Raw genomic sequence first — 20,645 nt, forward strand, 5'->3', positions numbered from 1 at the left:
GACAATTTCCCGTGGGAAATGTTCGTTTTGAAACGAAAACAACTGAAATGGCAAGCGTCATTCGTCAAGTGAGTTCACTTTCTGAGCACCTTTTGACAGTTGTGACCCCCCCTCCCCTCTGCCCCACACCCCGTCTGATCCTCCCACGCTGCGCCCCGCCATTCCTCCGGGCTCCTCCGTCACTTCACGCCGACCTCTGAGCGCCCCTGACCGGCTGCGCCCGCTGAGAGTTCCCGGAGGACTTCTTCTTTCTGGAGACTGCGGGCCAAGTTGGGCTGTCGATTTAAGCTCACTTTTTGGGAACAAAGTTGACATGGCTCGCGCGTCGTGGGACTCTCGTGGGTGTCGGGCATAACTGAACCGCGCCATGCTGCCCCTCCTGACCCGGCTGGTGTGCGTGTGGATGTGCGCCGAGGCCGCCGCGCGCGCCGCGGATGAGCAGAGCCGACGGTGGCGCACGTTCGACGGGGCGACGTCGCGGAATGTCCTCTGGCCGGGGTCGGACTCGCCGTCGTCCGAAGCCGCCGCCGCGGTCGCGGCGCTTCCAGCGAGCCCTGTGCGTGTTAGGAATGGACGAGGAGCGGATGCGGAGCGGCGCTCGAGCGAATGCCCACACGGGGCGGCTGTGGCGAGGAGGCGCACCGAGCGGGCGAGAGGTGAGCGGCTCCGCCGCCGAGCCGCTGCCACCTGGCGGGCCTCGGCGCAGGAGCAAGACCTCGAGTCGGCCTCCAACGCCAACGCCAGCGACTACGACTACGACGACCACGCGGGGCCCGGCTCGACCGAGGCGCCGCCCTTGGAGCCGGGCACCCCGCGCAGCAAAGTCAAGCCGGTGAGGAACCCTTTCTACCCGCTGGGCGCCGGGGCGCTCGGCGCCTACGCGCTGCTGGCGGCCGCCTTGGCGTTGGTGTGCGCGGGCGTGCTGGGCAACGTGTCGCTCATGTGCATGGTGTGCCACAACTACTACATGAGGAGCATCTCCAACTCGCTGCTGGCCAACATGGCGCTGTGGGACTTCCTGGTGCTCTTCCTGTGCCTGCCGCTGGTGCTCTTCCACGCGCTGACCGACGACTGGCTGCTGGGGGAAATGGCCTGCAGGCTCGTGCCCTTCCTGGAGGTCAGCGAGCGCCTCACAAGCGCTCTCCTCTTCTTCCCCATCCTGCTTTTTCTCCTTCTCCTCGAGTTTCATCTTTTTCATCCCTTTCGTTCTCTTTCCATCCTCATTGTTTTCCTCTGCTTCCTTTTCGTAACTCCTCACCCTCCCCTTCTTTCTGCTCCTCTTCCTCCTACTCCTTCACTTCCTCCTCAAGATGACTTGTTGACGTCACGTAAAAGCCGCCGCGTGGTCACGAAGGCATTAATACCACAGGGCGCCCTGTTAAGTCCACAGGAAGTTTAGTTGAACGTTAGCGGCACGGCGAGTGAGCGGTTGACCCGTCCGCCTCATCGTTCTGATGTTGGCAGTGGCAGTTATACGATACGGGCGATATGGGCTGCCGCCCGGGGTGGCGTTCTGTGGCTCGCATGCCACTCCTCTAAAAGTCTCTCGTCGTCGCCTCTGTGGCAATGAAAAAGCGACAATTCGGACAAATATCGTTATCGCTAAAGGAGGACGAGGCGTAATTAAGAGAAGGCCGATCAGCCCTCCCGAACCCGAACTAAGCGGTCATTAAACGTAGCCACGAAACACCAGAGCAAATCTACACCGTGACAACCGATCACTACGATTGCTCGTTAGCTAGCGAATCAGCGCAAAAGCGACGCGAACGACAAAGAAAAAGGCACTATATGGTAAAAGAAGCTGAGCTAAAGACGTCAAATTGGATCAATCCAAACTGAAATAAAAGACAATTTGCTGTCAATATTTTGGCCCGCAAAATTATTTCAAGAAAGTAAATTGAAAAATACTAAATAAATGTCAATAAAACATCAGACCATCTTTTATTTACGCGGGTGTTGGTTCTTCCTGTCTTTTATTTCATTTTTTTTTTTTTTTTTATTGCTCAAAAGCAAACAAAAGCCCGCATAAAGAAATTCTCCTTCGTTCTTTTATTGGGGAGGTCTGCTCATCCCTCCTTCTCTTTTCTGTCAGAATTGATCTTTTATTTTGGTCCTTCCTGCTCAACGAGTAACTGCAGGAAGTGCAAGATGGCAGACCGCATTAAGGCATCTTTCAATGTTTTAATCCGATCGACATGAAGAAGAACCTGCTGTTCACCAATCACAGCACAGATCACAATTAATGAGCAGGACCGCTCAGATTAGAACAAAGTGACCCCCCCCCCCCCCCTCCCCCCACTTGGATTCATTCATTTCTGTTCTTCACCTTTTAATCCTGTAATCTTATTAACAAAAGAACGTCTCATTATTGAAAACATTCAGTTGAGTTAAACACGAACAAATTGCTGTTATACGCTATTTGATCGTAACATACATATTGTGGATTTAATGTGTGATTTGCTTCATTTCAAAGGATTTTAGATGACCTAATTGTGACATCACAGGATTACCACTCTGTCTAATCTGTCTATTTTCGTGAGATGTTTCTCCTCCATGTCGCATGGAATTATTTTTTATTGGGCGAAGAAAAGGAAAATGCCAAAATGCCTTTTATTTGGATGGTATTCTCACCTTTCCTGTGCGATATCAAATTTTGTTTAATGACAGCGTTATGAAATACTAGACAAATCCACATCTCTTGTTATGGTGGGCTGTTGGCTCTTCCAGTGTCTAAACTCAGATCAAATCTTTTATTTTGGCGGGTTGCTCATGTCTTATTTTGGAAAGGTGTTGCGTCCTCGTATCATTTCCCATTTTGAGTGACATCATCTTTTACTTTGGCAGGATGCCCATCTTTTATTTTGGCAGGTTGTTGGTCCTTCCTGTCCTTTTTCATTTTTCAAGATTGCAAAAACAAAACAAAAATCAAATCAAAAATGTCTTTTCGTGGGTCGGTTTGTTGGGCATCGCTGTCCTTTCGCTGATGTGTCTTTGCGCTTGCCCCCAGGTGGCGTCCCTCGGGGTGACGACGTTCACTCTGTGCGCCCTCTGCATCGACCGCTTCCGTGCCGCCGCAAACGTGCGCTCGTACTACGAGATGACAGACAACTGGGCTTCCACCGCCGCCAAGCTGGCCGTCATCTGGGCGGGCGCCCTGCTGTTGGCCCTGCCCGAGCTCCTCATCCGCCAGCTGGTGACAGAGGAGGCCGACGCCCCCGGAGGCGGCGCGGCGGGGACGGCGTGCGAGCGCTGCGTGGTGCGCGTGTCCACCCGACTGCCGGACACGCTGTACGTCCTGGGCCTGACGTACGGCGGCGCCCGCCTGTGGTGGTTCTTCGGCTGCTACTTCTGCCTACCCACGCTCTTCACCATCTTCTGCTCGCTGGCCACCGCCCACAAGATCCGCGGGGCCGAGCGGGCGGCGGCGCCCACGCGCGGCACCAAGAAGCAGATCCGCCTGGAGAGCCAGATGAACTGCACGGTGGTGGCGCTGGCCATCCTCTATGGCTTCTGCCTCATCCCCGAGAACATCTGCAACGTGGTGGTGGCCTACATGGCGGCGGGGGTGCCGCCCCGGACCCTGGACGTCCTGCACCTGCTGAGCCAGCTGCTCCTGTTCTGCAAGGCGGCCGCCGCACCGCTGCTGGTCCTGTGCCTGTGCGAGCCTTTCCGCCGGGCATTCCTGGACTGTTGCTGCTGCTGCTGTCGGGAGTTCGGCGCCCCCTACCCCGAGTCGTCCGCGGACGCCGGTGGCGTCGCCAACGAAGAGCTCGAGCTAACGCGCGGTGACGCCGCCCCCGACGACGGGGAGACGTCCACCGCCTACGCCGCAGTTGGCACCCACTGCTGAGATCAAAAACTTAACTGGTGACGTTGACGGACCAGACAATTTTACCTTTTAGAGAATTCGTCAAAAATAGTTTACGCTGGATCGGAAAAGTATCTCTTCCTGTACTTGATTACAGTGCCGCCTGGCAGGAATGCCCTGACCTGTGTCTGTAACCATGGAAACCAGAGCCAATATCCTAACACTGTCGTAACCTCGGGCAGAAGTCACGCTTTTTAACAGCCAGTCTTGGCCGTTGCTCGTCACAATTTCCACTGGCTGCCGCTTGCTGTTATTGTTGCGGTTGTACTAATTGCTTGTCACAGTTGCCACTAGTTGCAGTTGGAACTAGTTGCAGTCGTGGCAACTGGAACTAGTGCGGCTAGCATCAACTATCGCTGCAAGCCGCCATTGCCACTAGGTGTGATAGTCGCAGTTGTTACTAGCCACAATGCCCACTAGTTGCACTAGCGGCGACTGAGACTAGTGTAGCTAGCGTCAACTGTCGCTGCAAGCCACCATTGCCACAAGCTGTTATAGTCGCAGTTGTTGCTAGCCAAAATGGCCACAAGTAGTCGTACTGGCAGCGACTGAGACTAGTGCAGCTGGCGTCTACTATCGCCGCAAGCCACCGTTGCCACTAGCTTTACTAGTCGCAGTTGTTGCTAGACGCAGTCGCCACTAGTGGCACTGGCTGGTAGTGCATCTAGAGTTGACCAGAACAGCCAACTTCACAGTTGAGAGGGTGCGACTTTGAAGATAGGGACTCTATCTTCAGCCAAAGTGATGCAATGCGCCGTAATCCACAGATATCAGGTCAGGAAAAGCTAAGGTTTCACTGTTGTCTTGATCCAGGATTCACGGAGAGCAGTACAGGGAAACTTACACTTCGTTGAATTTGTAGAACAGGCAAACGTGATGAGGCAGAACTCTCACGGGGTCATGTTGTCGTGTCTTGCACTGGTTGCTGTGGTCACTAGTTGCACTCGCGGTGACTGCAACTAGTGCAGTCAACTTTCACCGCTTCTCGCTCACTCGCCAATGTAAACACCGATAAAAGTTGTCCACACAAGAGGAAGTTTGTTTCTGGTCTTTCGGTTTAGTTTCAGTTCTGCCAGCGGTTCCCTCTAAGTGGCGATCACAAGTGTCACAATTGTACGTTAGCTTGTTATGTAGCCATATGGTCATGGGACACTTTTTAGCCATGTTAATGATCATTAAAAAGGTTCCAAATGTGCATTTTGTCCATCTGTGCTTTCAAAGTTCGTCAAGTTGGCTTTGCGTGGTTGCTAGAAGTGTTGCATAGAAAAAAAACGACACTATTTTGTGTCTTCAGATCTGGAAAGTATTCACAGCGCTTCTTTTAGTTACATTTGATTATGTTACAGCCTTATTCCATCATGGATTGAATTCATTTACGACTGACTTAAATTTGCAGAGTCACTGCCTGCATCTCCTCAGCTGTTTTTTTTTGGGGGGGGCGTCATCTCACCATCACTTGGACCGTTTTTGGCTCCGCCCAACTGGCGGCGTGAGAACAAGGCCGCCATTGTCCTCTCGGCGCGCCGCCATGTGAACGGGCCCACAGTGCTCTGACACTGATGTATTGTGTTCTTTCTGGCCCGCAAACAAGCACCAAAATATCCCAAACAAGCGTGGGCTGGAGTTGGAAACGCTGCTCTCGGTGCACTTCGCTTCATCACTGATCACATGCTAAAGTGCTATTGCGAGCATGTTAGTTTATGGTAATTGATAATAATCATTTCATGCAGTCTAATCCCGCATTGTTGTGGTTTTGGCAGGCCTGGGCACTGCGTGTTCGTGTCTTTGTGGACCAGGCTGGTGGCCCCTGCTCCAGCAATTAGACGGGGCCCCATTCATTGGCGCACAATGGGGCGGCGGGGACGGCACAACAAAACGCTGACACGCCGCCCCGAGCACACGGAGGTCCTGGTAGGGTGGTGGGCGGTGGTCTTAGGGAGGTTCCACGGCAATATTTCCGACCAAAACTCTTAACGTGTGTGGGGAAAGCCGACTATCCCGAACCTTTACGTGCGCGGTGTTCTGTTTTGAGATTATCGGCAGGGGCGTGGCTGAAGGGCGGCCGCTCCCAATGTGCGTTGGGAATAAACGAGGAAAACATTTTCCAGTTGAAGTTCGAGCGACAACACACCCATCACAGCAGTTTTCAAGGGAACCCGTGAAATTTCAGGATTCGTAGCGCCGCCCGATTATCGGACCACACCACACACACACAATACTACCAAAACTATTAAATGCCTGATTTTGTATCGTCATATGTGAGTTCTGCAACAGATCAAACAATATTTTAACATTGGAAAAATCTTTGTTTGCGCCGGGCCCAATTGATGACAAGCGAGCTGCCCCTCGTCAAGTCACATGACCGCTCACCTGCCCCTCCTCCGGTGCGGCATCGAGGCGTGAAACGGTTCCATCCGTCCATCCATTTTCTGTACCGCTTATCCTCACGCGGGTCGGGGGGCTGCCGGAGACAACCACAGCTCTCTTCGAGCGAGAGGCGGGGTACGCCCTGAACCGGTCGCCAGCCAATCGCAGGGCACAGAGAAACAAACAACCATTCACACCTACGGGCAATTTAGAGTCTTCAATCAACCTAGCACATACGTTTTGGCGTTGCGGGAGAACCCGGAGAAAACCCACGCAGGTACGGGGAGAACATGCGAACTCCACACAGGCGGGGCCGGGATTTGAACCCCGGTACGTGAAACAGTTTTCTGGGATAATTCTATGAGAAATGTACTTGACGGTCCAATTAGCACATGAAAGGTTTTGAGGAACAATGCGCGCTAGTGTATCTGCTGGCACGGTTCTCGTTGGGATTCCTGATTGTGTCGCCCCGCCCCGATGGTACAGGCCTAAGCGTTGAAGCGGGGTTGATGGGAGTGTGTGTATGAGGGTCGTTGGGGGGCGGGGGGTGAATTCCCACAGTAGAGCATCACTTTGGGCAGCTGGTGACCTAAAAAGCTTCCCGAATAGTAAGAAGAATGAGGACAATTAAGCCCTTCTACTGACCCCCCCCCCATCCACTAACCTCCATTTTGTCATAACAGATTACACACATTTGCTTGGCACAGCTGCTTTTTGTTATTCAACTGTAGGAGCTGCTCTTGACAGAGTTGTTGCAGTCGGTGTCGGTTCAAAGATTGTGCCAAGTTGAAGCTCACATTCCCTGACGCACAAAAGCTGGACTGTTGTGCCCGATGTATGCTGAATATATGAATATGAAAGGCGAGAGAGAGTCGAGTATTGTTTAGAATTTCGTCTTTTTTTTTTTAACATAAACTTCGTGTCCAATATATTGTTTGACATAAGACTGAGTGCTGAGATCCACCTCTGGCTCTCCCTGGCGGACGAAAACGTCCATTGCAGCTCAGCTGACGACGGCACAACTTCCAACTTCTCCTCCAGTTACAAGTTGTTGCAACACCTTAATGGCTGTACAGAATGTTTTTCTCTTAATTACCCCCCCCCCCCCAAAAAAAAAGTGTAAAACAATTTTCCGGTCTGATGTACGCTTTGAAGTCACCATGTAAGAATGAAGACTCAGGTGCTGAGATGTTCATCGCTGGCTCCCTCTGGAGGATAAAAACCTCCAACGCAGGACCGTAGCAAAACAAGTTGAAGACGCCAACGTGACGTCAAGCCACCAGTTTTTTTTTGCCATCTGACCTTGAGCAACCCTTTTTTTGACTCCCTACATCTGAAGATGTCTTTTCCCAACCTCCACAGATGACACAATGTTAATTTAGAAGAGACGTCAACGGGAGTGTTGGCCATGTCGTCATCAAAAGATCACGAGTTATTTCCGTTATTTCACAAACAGTAGCGTGGTGTTGCGTTCTCGAGCTGCGCATGGTTCATATTTCATGTTATTCGGCACAAACAAAAGCTAAAGCTCAAATTAGGTAATAACTTGCATCTCACTCTGCCTCAGTTACATTTGACCTCTTAAGTCGGCCTAATATACTCGTGTACCTGCTATAAATGGATATGAGCCTTATAATATGCAAATACGCGTCACGTATGGAGAAGTTTCGACATCTGAACATTTTCTATTCAACAACCGATGAACACTTTGTGAGTCAAGAAACTTGGGAGTCTTTCGTTTTAAGCTTTTGTGTAGGCCGAAATCAAGTTGATCAAAAACAAAAGTCAGGCAGACGGGACGGATTCGGGACAAAATTTGCCCGCCACGTCGTATCCAAGGCAAATTCTAGTCGACACTGTCGGGCAGCAGCACTTTTATAAAATGAAAAATAAAATAAAAAATAAATAAAAAAAACTTACTGACGTTTCGCAAACACTCCGATTTTGTTGAGATTTCAGGCAACTGAAACAAGATTGGGTAGATAAACCTTTATTAACATTACATTTGTGCACTTTCAGTCACACTGTAATATTTTAGACCAATAAATACAACGGCGCACAGACCAAGACTGAAATACACTTTGAATTAAATAGTGGCACAAGAAAAGCCAGTAAAATGTGAAGTAGGCACTAATAAAACAAGTTAAATAGTAAAACAGCAACAGAGGACCGTGATTCGATGTCAACAGAATCAAAAGGACGAGAATTCGCAAATATGCGAGCGACTCCATGCAGAAAACGAGGGACATCATCCCAACAGGGCTCCGAGCAAACTCGTGGCAGCGGCCATCAGCAGGAAGTACGAGCCCACCGAAGGGCGACGCCCGCTCGAGCGACTCCCGGCGTGGAAGGGGTCGTCCTGGACGGCGTTGAACGTCTCGACCGAGCGGCACGGAGACTCGTCGTAACACATGCAATCGAAATGGCGGTCAAACCAATCGACGTCGTCCCGGGACGGGCCGCCGCCGCTCACCGTTAGCGGGCCGCGGCGACGCTCGATGCGGTAGCGGCGCGGGTCCAGGTGGAGGAAGACGTCGTCGTCCCAGCGCTTGCGTACGCAGCGGCCGCGACTCTGGCAGAGCGCCTCGCTGCACAGCCTGCTCGCCGTGGAGACGTTGAGGATGTACGGGTTCATCACATCGACCAGGTGGCGCCGAGCGTCGAAACACGAGTCCTGCGGAAAAGATTGCGTCGACAAAGGTAAAACAGCCAGTTGACTTAATTCTTCTTGCGAGCTTTTGTGTCAGCCAAGAAGCCCACCAGCACCCTCACCAGCCACATTAAAAACACATTCACTGCCATTGACGGCTTTAGAAGTCAAATATCCAGGTTAACTGGGAAGGCTGTCAGTCAACGAGTTCCTTCTGGAACGCGTCACTTTATAGAGTAAACTGTCGATTTCCTTTTCTTCTTGCAAATGGCCCAGTAACCCACAAAGATAATCGGGCTATTTTTGTCCCGATTTTGCCGCTTCCAGACCAAGGACGACAAATGGCAGACGGTCTTAAGATCCTGTGGTGAGGGAATTTGTCCTGACAATCGTGTCGACTAGCTGAAATATTAAAGCCCCCCCACACAAAGATTGTGTGTCGAGATCAGAGCACAACACAGGGCAACCAAACCTCACCTTCTCCGCAGTCTCATGAACCTCTTCAGTCGCTTGACCACCCAACCTACCACCTCGTCCTCCAGTCAACATTAAGATCCTAGCTTGTAGTCATTCCCTTTGTGAATTCACAGGTTGAAAAGCCTTCTTGAGAGTGCTGCTCTGAGCTTTTATTGCTTTCCTGCCCGCACCCGTATTTGCAGACATCGAAATGTGTCCCAGAGACTCTTAAAGAGGTGAAACCTGTGTCTGGTGGTATGCTAAGTGCTTTGCAAAGAGTCGTAAATCTGTGCTAGCGTCACCAAGTGAATTCACCGCCACACCCGTGGCCTGAGGGGGCAACCTGCTCAAACCTCTGACCCTAATACAGCAATTGTTTTCGTCGGCGCTAGTCTGCAAGTCCAAGTACCGGGTTGAGATTTAGAGGAGCGTCGTGATTTTGTACCTCGCTGTCTGTGACGTTCATGTCGCCCCAGGAAACCACGCCGGCGGCACCGAGTGCGGCCGCCTCGCCGATGGTGCTGACCAGATCCATCTGCGAAATAAACCAACCAATCAGATGGGACCGGGAACAGACATTCATTTTTGTGACATCCTCACCTCCGACATGTATTCATCCGTGCTGTCCTTGTAGACTGGACGGATGTAGGCATAGACTGGGACGGAGTACGAGCCGTTGGCAAGTGTCGAAACTCTGACGGCTTCTACCATGCGATGGCGCACGAAGCGTCGCGCTTGGGCCGAGTCCCGCAGCGCCACCTCCAGGTAGATGGATGGGTAGAGAGCGGTGGACGCGCCCCAAAGCCACAATAGGTCATCGTTGCGCTCCTTCTCGATGTCCGGACACTCGCCGGTGAACTCGTCCATGTCCTGGTTGGAAGGTTGCAAAATTTGCAGAATTCTCAGTTGCAAACTTCCCATGGGAATTAAGAGGAATAGATCGTTTCACCGTGACATCGCACAATTTACGACATGCACTTGATTCATCCTCCTCAGCCACTGCTTCAGGTCAGTTAATTCAAGATCGGGTTGGAGTGAAATTAATCTGGTGGTGCAAACCCTTACATTTCTATAATCATTTTCAGATCACAGGTAGTCAATCACATTCTGCCACCCAATTTAAAATTTATTGACAACCAGAAATTTGCCAAAAACTTCTGCGCTTTTGGAAGCCTACCTGGTTGTAGTCATAGTTGTAACAGTCGGGGTACAGGTAGTAGCCCCACAGCCGTTTGGGCCTCAGCCGCTTCCCGATGCGCAGCGAGCGCAGGAAGTAGCGTTGGGCGGCGCGCTCGAACAGGATCTTGGCACGGTCCTCCGCCTCGTCGTCGGACAAGCTGCCGTTCCTGGCCTTAACCCTCTCGACGGAGATCTGCCGGTAGATGTCTTTGCCGCCCCAGTTGCGGACCCACTGCGGGCGCCACTCCTCCAAGTCCAGCACGGCCAGGCCCGGCTGATCGACGGGGATGTAGAACTCGATGTCGTCCTCGGCCAGCTCACGGTGCTCCTTGAGATCCACCAGCTGGGGCAGGCCCTCGTCCACGAACTCGCCCGTGTCCTCGTCCACGTACGGCACGATCCCGAAGCGGTCGTTGTAGAAGATGGAGATGCTCTGGTCGGTGGCCGACTTGAGCGTGCTGCTCACCAGGTGGAAGTGCGACAGGTCGAGCGGGAGGCCGAAGCGACTCTCGCACAACTCCGTGGGCGCGTTCCACATGAACAGGAACGGGTGGTCGGACTTGACGGGCGGGGACGTCCACGGGGAAGCCTGACCGGCGCCCAGCAACAAGAACTGAATGACCAGACAGGCCACATTCGGGTTCATCGTCAAGCTGTGCACAAAAACGACACCAATCTTTCATTTGGAAGACTATGACTGCAGTTGCTTGAGGTTCTTGTCTTTTGCACCAATGTCAGACTGAATGAGGTGCAACTGGTTTTGTTTGGGCCACAGGAAAACTGAGCCCATCCAACTTTTTACGCACCAAAGTCTAGTATTCATCTTTTTGTCTTGTAGACAGAAATCTGTTCTACATTTCAGCCTTCCATACACATTTTTGAACCGCAAGAAAAACTCATTAGCACTTGTGTGTCAGAAACTAAAAACCACATTATTGGCGCTCAATCCACTTGAAATGCACATCCGAGTCCACAAGCAATTACTCGCGCTTTTGCACCATTGGCGGCAGGGCTCGGTCCTTCGTCTCTGCGTTGTTTACTCTACCGAGTCTTTTCCCAAGGACATTTATTCAGAGTGTTTCTATTGTTTTATCAACTTTAAATAGAAGAGTTTGTCTCCGGTCACCATTGTTTTGCCTTCTCCTCAAATGACTTTCTTCGGGTATCTGATCGGTTGAACAAGTTATAGCACCACTTTTTTTTTTTTTTTTTTTTTTACCCCGCACTTTTTGTCGTACATGTCAGAACATCGAGAGTTGACAAACATGTATTTTCACATACGTTGCGCCTCTGGCTGCTTTTTCCTGAATGAGTTTTAAATTGGTTAGATGTAGATATTTTATGTGCCTTGCTAAAGTAAAACAAAGCAAATTACTCAGCACGTAGAGATGAAACTCAAAATGAATTTTTAAAAAAAGGAAAAAAAAAAATCGGGTTCCAAGTAGACCGCGTGAAAACATTATCGTATTGGCGAACGTTATCGTTGCACGCGTCTCCAGATCGTAATTTTGTTTTCCCGTTCAAATGCTCCCATTGACGAATTTTCCATTGCCGTTAGCCTGATCATATTAGCTAACGGGTTTTGGCGCCAACGTCGGACGCTTTAATGAACTCTGTTGAGTTTCATTCGTCGTAGCGTCAAGCGGTTGAATATATTCAACATTTTTATTGTAGCTCAAGATACAAAGTTCAGATTAGCTCGTCACACATCGATATCATTAACACCCAAGAGCCCAGTCAGAATTTTACAATCTTAAAATTGGTTGTCTCGTCATTTTTTTTTTTTTTTTTTTTTTTTTTTTTTTAAATCAGAAAATAACTGTCACATTGTGAAGCACGTGCCCATCCTGACAAGTTGGGGGATGCGCAAGCCTCCTAACGCTCCACTCGTTAACCAAGTTAACGTCAGCACCACCAACCTGCTGTTTGGTTTTCCGGGGACCACCTGCGTGAAGACCGCTCCTGGATCGTTTGCCGGGACGTCCTCGACGTTCCCAAAAGGAGAGACGAGTTCCCCGCCTCAGAGGAGGAGGAAGTTTATAAAAAAAAAAATAAATAAATAAATAAAATTGGAATGACGAGCCGCCACGAGACAGACAAGGTGCGGACGAGTCAGGAATGTTGCGGAACTGTCAAGTTTGGTCAACGCCGCCGAGGAACAGCAAGTCCGCCTGGAATCGGGAGGGAAAGGAAAACGTTGGCAAATCACTAAATTCATCGATTAGAATTAAGCAATTATGTAGAATACATTCACTAAAAGAGTCAGCGTTACGTTATGACAAAATGCCAATTCTCTTTTTAATAACAAATATTTATCATAATGCCGTAATTGTTCCAAAAAAAAAAAAAAAAGCTTCAAAATAGCTCACATTTGTAAATTGCATCATTTATGTAATTCAAAATCAACCCATCGTTAAGTAAAATAAATGTAAATTTTAGTTACTAACCAGGCAAGTGACATTAAAAAGCCAATTATTTTTATTTAATTGTACTTAATCATATCTAGTTGATTAAAATAGTATACAAATATTTTAAAAATGCATGTAAAATTGTTCATTGTACAAACACCCTGTTGTGATCAATTCTAGAACTTTTAAATTGTATTACTCATTGAAAATTAATTGTTTAATGAAATATAATTTACTCAATGTTGTAAATTGTACCAATAAGTTTTATTTCCATACTATAAAATTATTAAACACTTGAACATTTTCTTATTGACCAACAAGTTTAAGTGTATTAAGAGCAAACCAATTTTAGTTAAAGAAAAAAAACGGGAAAAAAACCAATATTCTAGTTGTAAATGCTTGGCGGTCCCAGTGGAGAAGAGAATTTTTTATTTATTTAAAAAAAAAAAAAGATTTGCTTTGCCATTTGGCGACAGAGAGACTTTGTCCAATTGCTCGCATATTTGGAGGATGTCGGAAAAGTGTCGGTTGTCATCGCTTGGCAGGAAACTCTCGATCGATGTGACACCTTGACAAAAACATTTCACTCAGCAACACGGGTTTCACTTAGCAACGTAGAATTTGGTAGACATGTCTTCCATTAGTAAACCCACACACACAAAAGGGGGGGGGGGAGGAAAAAAAAAAATAATAATAAAAATAAAAGTCTCAGGAAGCCTCGATTAAAAGACAAAAAGCTACCTTTTTGCTTTCAAGCAAGCAACTTCAAAATTCAGCCCGCAAAGCCATTTGAATTTTTAGCAAGATTTTTATTTCCCCCCCCCCCTCCTCCTTCTCATTTTAGCCTGAAAACGTGAGCGAATCATCAAGGACACACGATCAACACCACCACGCTCGTTTTCTTCAGCTTCATTTGGTATCTGAACCAATTCAAGGAGCGTTCGGTTGGGTTCGAACCTTAAAATCAAAGACAAACCGACATTATATCGAATTGCTGGTCAAACTAAACATTGTCCAATAGTCAGTAATTGCCACCCACACAGTTTAAGTGCACACAATAGACTTCCTCACCTCTGTCGTCTCCTCTCCTGTCCTATCCGACCGACCGACTGATGACTTGGATGTTAACTAAGCGCTTCAAACTAGTTGAGCTTTGTGACACAACCTCGTGTCATTGGTCAGCAACATAAAAAAAAAAACATCCATCCCTTCATTTCAGAAACTGCTTATGCTGTTATGAGCCTGAGTCAGACGGCTTTGTAAGTCGTCTTTTCTGTCCAGTGGGTGTGCGCCCAGATTGTAAGCAGGTGGGACCTGCTAATTGGCTGGCTCCGCCTGATTGCCGCCACAGGATTGGTCAGAGGACGGGAAGGACAGTGATTTGCAATCTGGGGCTCTTGTCCGATCAGCCCCCGAATCCAAATGGACTTTTGGTAGGTCTGTCTATCATGAGTTGACCCGCCAGAAAGTCTCCAAAAGCCACACATGAAGGATTCCAGGGATCTTGGGCCTCTGGGATCATTTGGAAAATTCATCCAAATCCATTTTGCTTTCGAGCGGCCATTTTAGGCTCCTTTGGGCCCCTTTGCGGGTGTCTTGCCTGAGAGATTTTGTCTTGATTGCTCTCAAAGGCGAACAAGGCTAAATTGGCCAAAATTGGAGTTTTTGTCTTTTTCGTGTGCGCGTGGCAAACAAAAAACAAACTCATGTCTTCGTTGCTTTTGATAACATTTGTATTTTAATGCAAAGTAACACAAAAATGAAATGCATGCTTTTTAATAATAAACACAGCACAGTGGTACCTTGACTTACGAGTGTAATTCATTCCATGGCCTAGCTTGTAACTCAATTTGCATGTTTATCAAATACATTTTCCCATTGGAATTAATTTAAAAAGCCATTAAGCAATTCCAGCCCCCCCCCAAAAAACGTCCCCATTTTTTGTTACATGTTCAAAATGAACAAAAAAAATGTCATTGTAAAACATAACAGAATGTAAAGAAATAATCGGTTTTATAAATTTGAACTCCCACCACCGAGTCTTGCCGCAAATCGCCAAAAACAGCAATGTTTAAAATGATCTACCAATGCCGCAAGATGGCAGCAAAGCTTTTATGTTTGTCGAAATGAAACCCCTTAACTCAATTCAACATAGTTCCCTGGCACCAATACGCCACCGGATGGCAGTAAAGGGCTACTGCTGTCTGAATGAAGCTCCTCAGTTCACTTTGGATTCGTGTGTTGGACGCTTGCCTAAAAAAGGGCGTGGCCAGGTGTGTGACATCAGGTCACTCCTTGTGACGGTTCTCATTTTGCATTTTATGGCATTCAACAAACGGTGACTGCGGCTCTCCTTGCCCACACGCCGGGCATCGCACGAATAATCGTACGTCACGGTACCACTGTACAGTGTGTTGCTGTGCTGTTTCATTCCTCCGGCTACCAGTTAATGGGCGCTGCGGTGCCACCTCACACCCTGATGACCTGGATACCGGCGGGCGGCGTGAGTTGCGGCTCGCAGTCTTGTCCGCCGTAGCACTGGCACGTGAACTTTTGGGCCCAGTCGTCCAGGTTTTGGGCGGAAGGGAGGCCCACCGCCACATACTTCCTGTCGGCTCGCAGGATGCCGAAGCGGCCGGCGTCCAGGTGGAGGTAGACGGACGAGTTGAAGGTACGTCGGACGCAGCGGCCGCGCCCCTGGCACAGGGCGCGGCTGCACAACATGGCTGCCGCCGTCACGTTGGCTAGGTACGGGTTGAGCGTGGACGTCAGGTAGTCCGAAAGCGCCTGGCAGGATGCCTGAAAGGGATGCAGAGAGACTGGAAGACTCACAGAAAGAATTGTTCCTTTATTTTTGCATAGTTGTCCATGGGCGGCACGGTGGACGACTGGTGAACACATCTGCCTCACAGTTTTGATGACCGGGTTCAAATTCGGCCTTGACTGTTTGGAGTTTGTCCCTGCGTGGGTTTTCACCGGGTACTCCTGTTTCCTCCCACATCCCAGAAACATGCATGGTAGGTTAATTGAAGACTAATTTGCCCGTAGGTGTGAATGTGACTGTGAATGGTTGTTTGTTTACATATGCCCTGCTATTGGCTGGCAACTAGTTCAGGGTCTACCCCGCCTCCCGCCCAGAGTCAGCTGAGATAGGTGCCAGCATGCACACCACCCGCGGGAGAAGTAGTATGGAAAGTGGATGGATGGATGGATGCATAGTTTCCCCACGTTAATGTGTAATACCATCAAATAAATGTAAATATCAGAACTCAAGTAAACATAAAATCCATTTAAAATGGTGATTTCCTTTCTTAAGGGAAGAAAAACTTCAAAGCTACCTGGCCCTGTGTGAAAAAGTAATGGAACAGTGGTAAACCTTCCCTGCAGTGGCCGGCCTCCAAAAATAACGGGGACGCCTCATCCAAGAGGTCACAAAGGAACCCAGCACAACTTCTAAACAACTGTTGGCCTCCCTTGCCTCAGTAAGGTCAGAGTTCATGACACAAGAAGGAGGAGACCTGGCAAAAATGGCATCCATGGCAGAGTTCCAAGTCCAAAACCATTGCTGACCAAAAAGAATATAAAGGCTTGTCTTGCTTTTGCAAAAACAAACATCGGAATGATTTCCAAGACTTTTGGGAGAATATTATATTTACTGACGAGATGAAGGTTGAACTTTTTGGAAAGTGTGTTTCGTTACATTTGGCGTAAATATTGCACAGCATTTCAGAAAACGAACATCATACCAACGGTCAAACGTAGCGGTGGTAGTGTGATGGTGTGGGGCCGCTTTTCTCCTTCAGGACCTGGACAACTTGCCGTAATTGACGGAACCATGAATTCTGCTCTTGACCAGAAAATCCTGAAGGAGAATGTTCAGCCATCAGTTTGTGACCTCAAGCTGAAGCGCACTTGGCTAACGATTCAAATCACACCAGCAAATCAACTTCTGAATGGCTTCAAACAAGGTTTTGGAGAGGCCTGGTCAAAGTCCAGATTTGAATAAGGTTGAAATGCTGTGGCACCAGTTCATGCTTGAAAAGCCTCCAGTGTTGCTGTATTCAAACAATTGCGCAAGGAAGAATGGGACCAAACATCTCCATACAGATGTGAAAGACCCATTGGCAGTTCTGGAAAACGCTTGATTTCAGTTGTGGTTGCTGAGGATGGCCCAGGAATGCAGCACAGAAGCACGGTCGCATTTAAAGTGCGTCACTTTGTGTCGTCTGTTGCATATTTCCTTCTAAAAGAGGAACTACAAATGTCACAGGATCATTTGCTGATTCATGGTGGTGGACTACGGTTGCTCGCTTGTTGCCATGGTTACCTTGTCATTGTAGTCTCTGCCTCCGCCCCACATGACCACGCCGGCGGCCCCCAGGGCGGCCGACTCTCCCACCGTGCTCACCAGGTCCGCCTGGGAAGTCAGTTACACTCGATTTGTTTTTTTCCACCACAAAATAGATAGTGTTCAGACTTTCACACAAAACGCCGCAAACGCGGAATATACCGTAACTGTGCACTTTCACACACAAACACTTACACTCAGATAACATTAGTCTGGTGTGATGTATAAGTTTTTTTGTCTGCTGTCAACACAACAGGGTGGGAGAAGTGATTGTTAATTATGAAAATTCACACACTCTGCGTGAAAAGGGCTGCTGACCCCATAAACCAGGAGGTTAGCCCAGAACAATGACGACATGAGGGGAAAAGCTGAGCGGGACAGGCGGTGGGAAAGGAGGCTAAAGCAGCGAGACTCACCGGGGTCTCAAATATCCTGTTCTGGCCTCGATACAGGGGTCTGGAGTAGACGTAGGTGGGCACGGTGTACGGCCGTTTGGGCAGGGCCGCCACCCTCAGGGCCTCGCGGACGCGATACCGCACATAGAGAGCTGCCTGGGGGGAATCCCTCAGGGCGGGGTGCAGGTAGACAGACGGGAAGAGGGCAGTGCTGTGGTCCCAGAGCCACATCAGCTCCTGGTTTTGCTTGCGGGCCTTGGCAGAGCACCTCCCCGTGTAGTCGGGCCGGTCCCACTCGTAGTTGTAGCAGTTGGGGAACAAGTAGAATCCCCAACGGCGGCTCGGACGCTCCCCCACCCCGAGCTCGATGGTCCTCTCCATGAAGTCCCGCCCGGCCCTCTGGAACTGATCCACGGCCAGCTGCGAGATCTTCCTCACGGACAAGAATGGGGAGGCTTGTAGGGTGTTAGCGATGGACAGCTTTTGGTAGATCCGCTTGGCGCCCCAGTTCTGGGCCCAAAGGGGTCGCCAGGATTCCCAGTCGATGACGGCGAGGCCCGGGGATTCGTCCTCAGCTATGTATCGCTCGATTTGACGCCTCGCCTTGAGCAGGTGCGCCGTCAGGTTGCCGTTTTGAGGGACGCCGCCCGCGCGGCGTGTTTGCCTGGCCGGGTCAACCTTGGGATAGAAGCCCAGCCGGTCCTCATAGAACATGGTCAGGAACTGGCCAGGAACGGAGGCCGGCGTGGTCACCGCCTGAAAGAAGTGATAACCAAACGGAGCGTCACGAAGCAACTAGAAAATGCAATTTCTGTAGAAATTGCAGGGGAATGGTGAAGAGCGGATGGTGAATTGAAATACTGTGGAATGTATGAAATGTTGTTGAAATGTTGAATGTGAGACGCTGTTGGAATGGGTTAAATCAGTCACAAAATGATGACAAAAGGACAAACTATAATTATTTAAATGTCCGTCAATTTGGTCATTGTGATCATGTTGCAATTTGGGGGTGTGTTTTTATAGCTCTGTAGGCTACCTGGAAGGCAGCAGTGTCCAGCGGGATGTCCAGACGCTGACACTCTTCAGTGCGAGCGTTCCATACGGCAACAAAGGGGTGCTTGGGTATCAGGGGCGGCTCTGTGGGCGGCAAGGTGGCGGCCGTGGGGGTGAAACCCATGATGACGCAGGACAGGAAGTGCAGGAACATTGTGATGTTCGGGACTAAGAAAGGAGAGCAACACTTTTACATGGTTCCAAATCATCAACGTCTTGTCTCTAGATATAATTTAGTGGTGGTTAATTTTATGGACCTGGGTTACCGAGTCACTCAGCTTCATTTGAGTCAGAATTGTTAACGCTGACTTGAGTCAGTCAACCACAACATCAAAATTTTCTGAATCGGCTGCGGTAAGGTCCGTTAACAGGAGGCAGGGAACCGATACAACCAGATCATGTGAGTTGGCAGTCAGTCCACTGAGTCAGTGAATCATTTGAGTCCCTGGTCTATCCAGTGATACTCCTAGCTGGGGTCAGTGAACCGCTACTACATCCGAATCATCTGAATCCCGTAGTCGAGTCATCTAACTGACATATTGAAAAATGGAGGTGTTTCTTATCAGTCCGTTAACTCAAGTCAGAAAACCGACGCAACCAAGTCATTGTAGTCCATGGTCCGTGATGATCTAAGGCTGTGAAGATGAATCACTAAACCGATACAACCGAATAATTTGTCCAAATATATTTTATTACAAGCAACAAACATTAAAGACACACACAAGCACAACCGAATCATTTCAACATTGGAATCTGCTTTGTTTCTAGTAAATCCGTCAACAGTGAGCCAATAATACTGAATCTCTTCTATTGTGATTCTTCCAAGACAAGGCAGTGAACCGATACAACTGAATCATCAGAGTCCTTCAAGAAGTCTGTGAACCAATACAACCAAATCATCTTTAGCGGCAGCCAACCAAGAGGACTCATACAAGGATCCTGGCTAATGGAGACCTTGGACTCATGATTCCTGATTCAGTATAAATATTTAAATCAGGGCAATTCAAGACCCGACCTTCTTGTATAAATGCCACTTCTACTGTCACAAGTTAGAAATGTGAAAATAGCAATGAATTATCACACGAATGCGTTTCAATATTAACATGATAAAAGTCCAAATAAATGACTTCAAATACATTGGATTAAAAAAGAAATCACAATATTGCTTGATTGTGATTGTGCGAGAGAGGTTGTAAATATAAATATCCTAATTATAATTGTTCATGGTTGAAATAGTGCAAAAATAAGATGGTACCTGTGTCTCTTCTGTGTGCGAGTGAAGTGTGAATTTCACTCTTCGGTTCTTTTCGGCTACTTGTCGTGTGAAACAGGAAACCGCGCATTCATTGGTCACCTTGCACTAACTGCATTGCGCTAACATTCTTTTGTTTATTAGTCATCGTCCATCTGGTGTTGGTTGATCACATCTTCCACTTTTCTACAATCACCCCCCCCCCCACAAAACAAAACAGACAACGGTTTAGTCCTTCACATTCATTGACATCACACTTTTTGCCGTTGTACGGTCGTTGGAAAAAGGAGAATCGGTATAATTGGTAACATGGTTTATTTGCAGCGTATTTACATTCATGTGCCGCACGTTTTACGCTACAATCATGACATTAAAAGTACAAAAACAGTCATTGTTGCGGTTGATTAGTCGCCAGGTGAGATGAAAATCAGAAAAATCACAAGAAGGAAGTGCTGTGTTGGACCACACCCAGGAAATCAGTTTTGAGTTTTTGTGTTTTCAACTTGCTGCTATGATGTGAGATACACAAGATGATCGAGTGCAGGCGTGTCCGACTCATTTTGGTCACGTTGTAGTTCCAATTTCCCGCAGGGGCTCGTTATGACACTGAAACCACAGAAATGATTAATCGCCTCATCAGATTATTACATATACACAAGAAATTTAGGG

General features: G+C 48.6%; 3 protein-coding genes across 3 annotated transcripts; 1 reads left to right on the forward strand and 2 right to left on the reverse strand.

The window, feature by feature from the left end:
- The first annotated feature begins 55 nt into the window (after positions 1 to 55).
- On the forward strand, positions 56 to 5,112 carry gpr37a (G protein-coupled receptor 37a). The gene is made up of 2 exons (XM_061677007.1): positions 56 to 1,117; positions 3,008 to 5,112. Exons 1-2 carry the CDS (start codon positions 368 to 370, stop codon positions 3,848 to 3,850), a joined length of 1,593 nt encoding a protein of 530 aa, XP_061532991.1. The 5' UTR covers positions 56 to 367; the 3' UTR covers positions 3,851 to 5,112.
- A 3,103-nt stretch (positions 5,113 to 8,215) lies between these two features.
- LOC133402679 (hyaluronidase-5-like) lies at positions 8,216 to 14,047 on the reverse strand. The gene is made up of 6 exons (XM_061676678.1): positions 14,000 to 14,047; positions 12,440 to 12,691; positions 10,519 to 11,173; positions 9,942 to 10,211; positions 9,787 to 9,876; positions 8,216 to 8,909 (listed from the first exon to the last, which is right to left on the reverse strand). The coding sequence occupies exons 3-6, from the start codon at positions 11,164 to 11,166 to the stop codon at positions 8,484 to 8,486; spliced, it is 1,434 nt and encodes a 477-aa protein (XP_061532662.1). The 5' UTR covers positions 11,167 to 11,173; positions 12,440 to 12,691; positions 14,000 to 14,047; the 3' UTR covers positions 8,216 to 8,483.
- Positions 14,048 to 14,735: 688 nt separating this feature from the next.
- On the reverse strand, positions 14,736 to 20,072 carry LOC133402935 (hyaluronidase PH-20-like). The gene is made up of 5 exons (XM_061677279.1): positions 19,980 to 20,072; positions 18,708 to 18,892; positions 17,693 to 18,427; positions 17,256 to 17,345; positions 14,736 to 15,727 (listed from the first exon to the last, which is right to left on the reverse strand). The coding sequence occupies exons 1-5, from the start codon at positions 20,065 to 20,067 to the stop codon at positions 15,398 to 15,400; spliced, it is 1,428 nt and encodes a 475-aa protein (XP_061533263.1). The 5' UTR covers positions 20,068 to 20,072; the 3' UTR covers positions 14,736 to 15,397.
- Positions 20,073 to 20,645: the final 573 nt, after the last annotated feature.

The sequence above is a fragment of the Phycodurus eques genome, chromosome 5 (genome assembly GCF_024500275.1).
Source record: "Phycodurus eques isolate BA_2022a chromosome 5, UOR_Pequ_1.1, whole genome shotgun sequence".
Taxonomy (NCBI): Eukaryota; Metazoa; Chordata; class Actinopteri; order Syngnathiformes; family Syngnathidae; genus Phycodurus; species Phycodurus eques.

What these genes read in the sequence shown, in the direction of transcription:
- gpr37a (XM_061677007.1), top strand. Translation starts at nt 368, where the DNA reads ATGCTGCCCCTCCTGACCCGGCTGGTGTGCGTGTGGATGTGCGCCGAG. An exon ending in GGCTCGTGCCCTTCCTGGAG is followed by an intron (nt 1,118 to 3,007) that starts GTCAGCGAGCGC and finishes GCTTGCCCCCAG; the next exon opens with GTGGCGTCCCTCGGGGTGAC.
- LOC133402679 (XM_061676678.1), bottom strand. Translation starts at nt 11,166, where the DNA reads ATGAACCCGAATGTGGCCTGTCTGGTCATTCAGTTCTTGTTGCTGGGC. An exon ending in ACAACTATGACTACAACCAG is followed by an intron (nt 10,212 to 10,518) that starts GTAGGCTTCCAA and finishes CCTTCCAACCAG; the next exon opens with GACATGGACGAGTTCACCGG. An exon ending in TGAACGTCACAGACAGCGAG is followed by an intron (nt 8,910 to 9,786) that starts GTACAAAATCAC and finishes TCTTTTCCGCAG; the next exon opens with GACTCGTGTTTCGACGCTCG.
- LOC133402935 (XM_061677279.1), bottom strand. Translation starts at nt 20,067, where the DNA reads ATGCGCGGTTTCCTGTTTCACACGACAAGTAGCCGAAAAGAACCGAAG. An exon ending in TGGACACTGCTGCCTTCCAG is followed by an intron (nt 18,428 to 18,707) that starts GTAGCCTACAGA and finishes CACTTCTTTCAG; the next exon opens with GCGGTGACCACGCCGGCCTC. An exon ending in ACAGGATATTTGAGACCCCG is followed by an intron (nt 17,346 to 17,692) that starts GTGAGTCTCGCT and finishes CTGACTTCCCAG; the next exon opens with GCGGACCTGGTGAGCACGGT.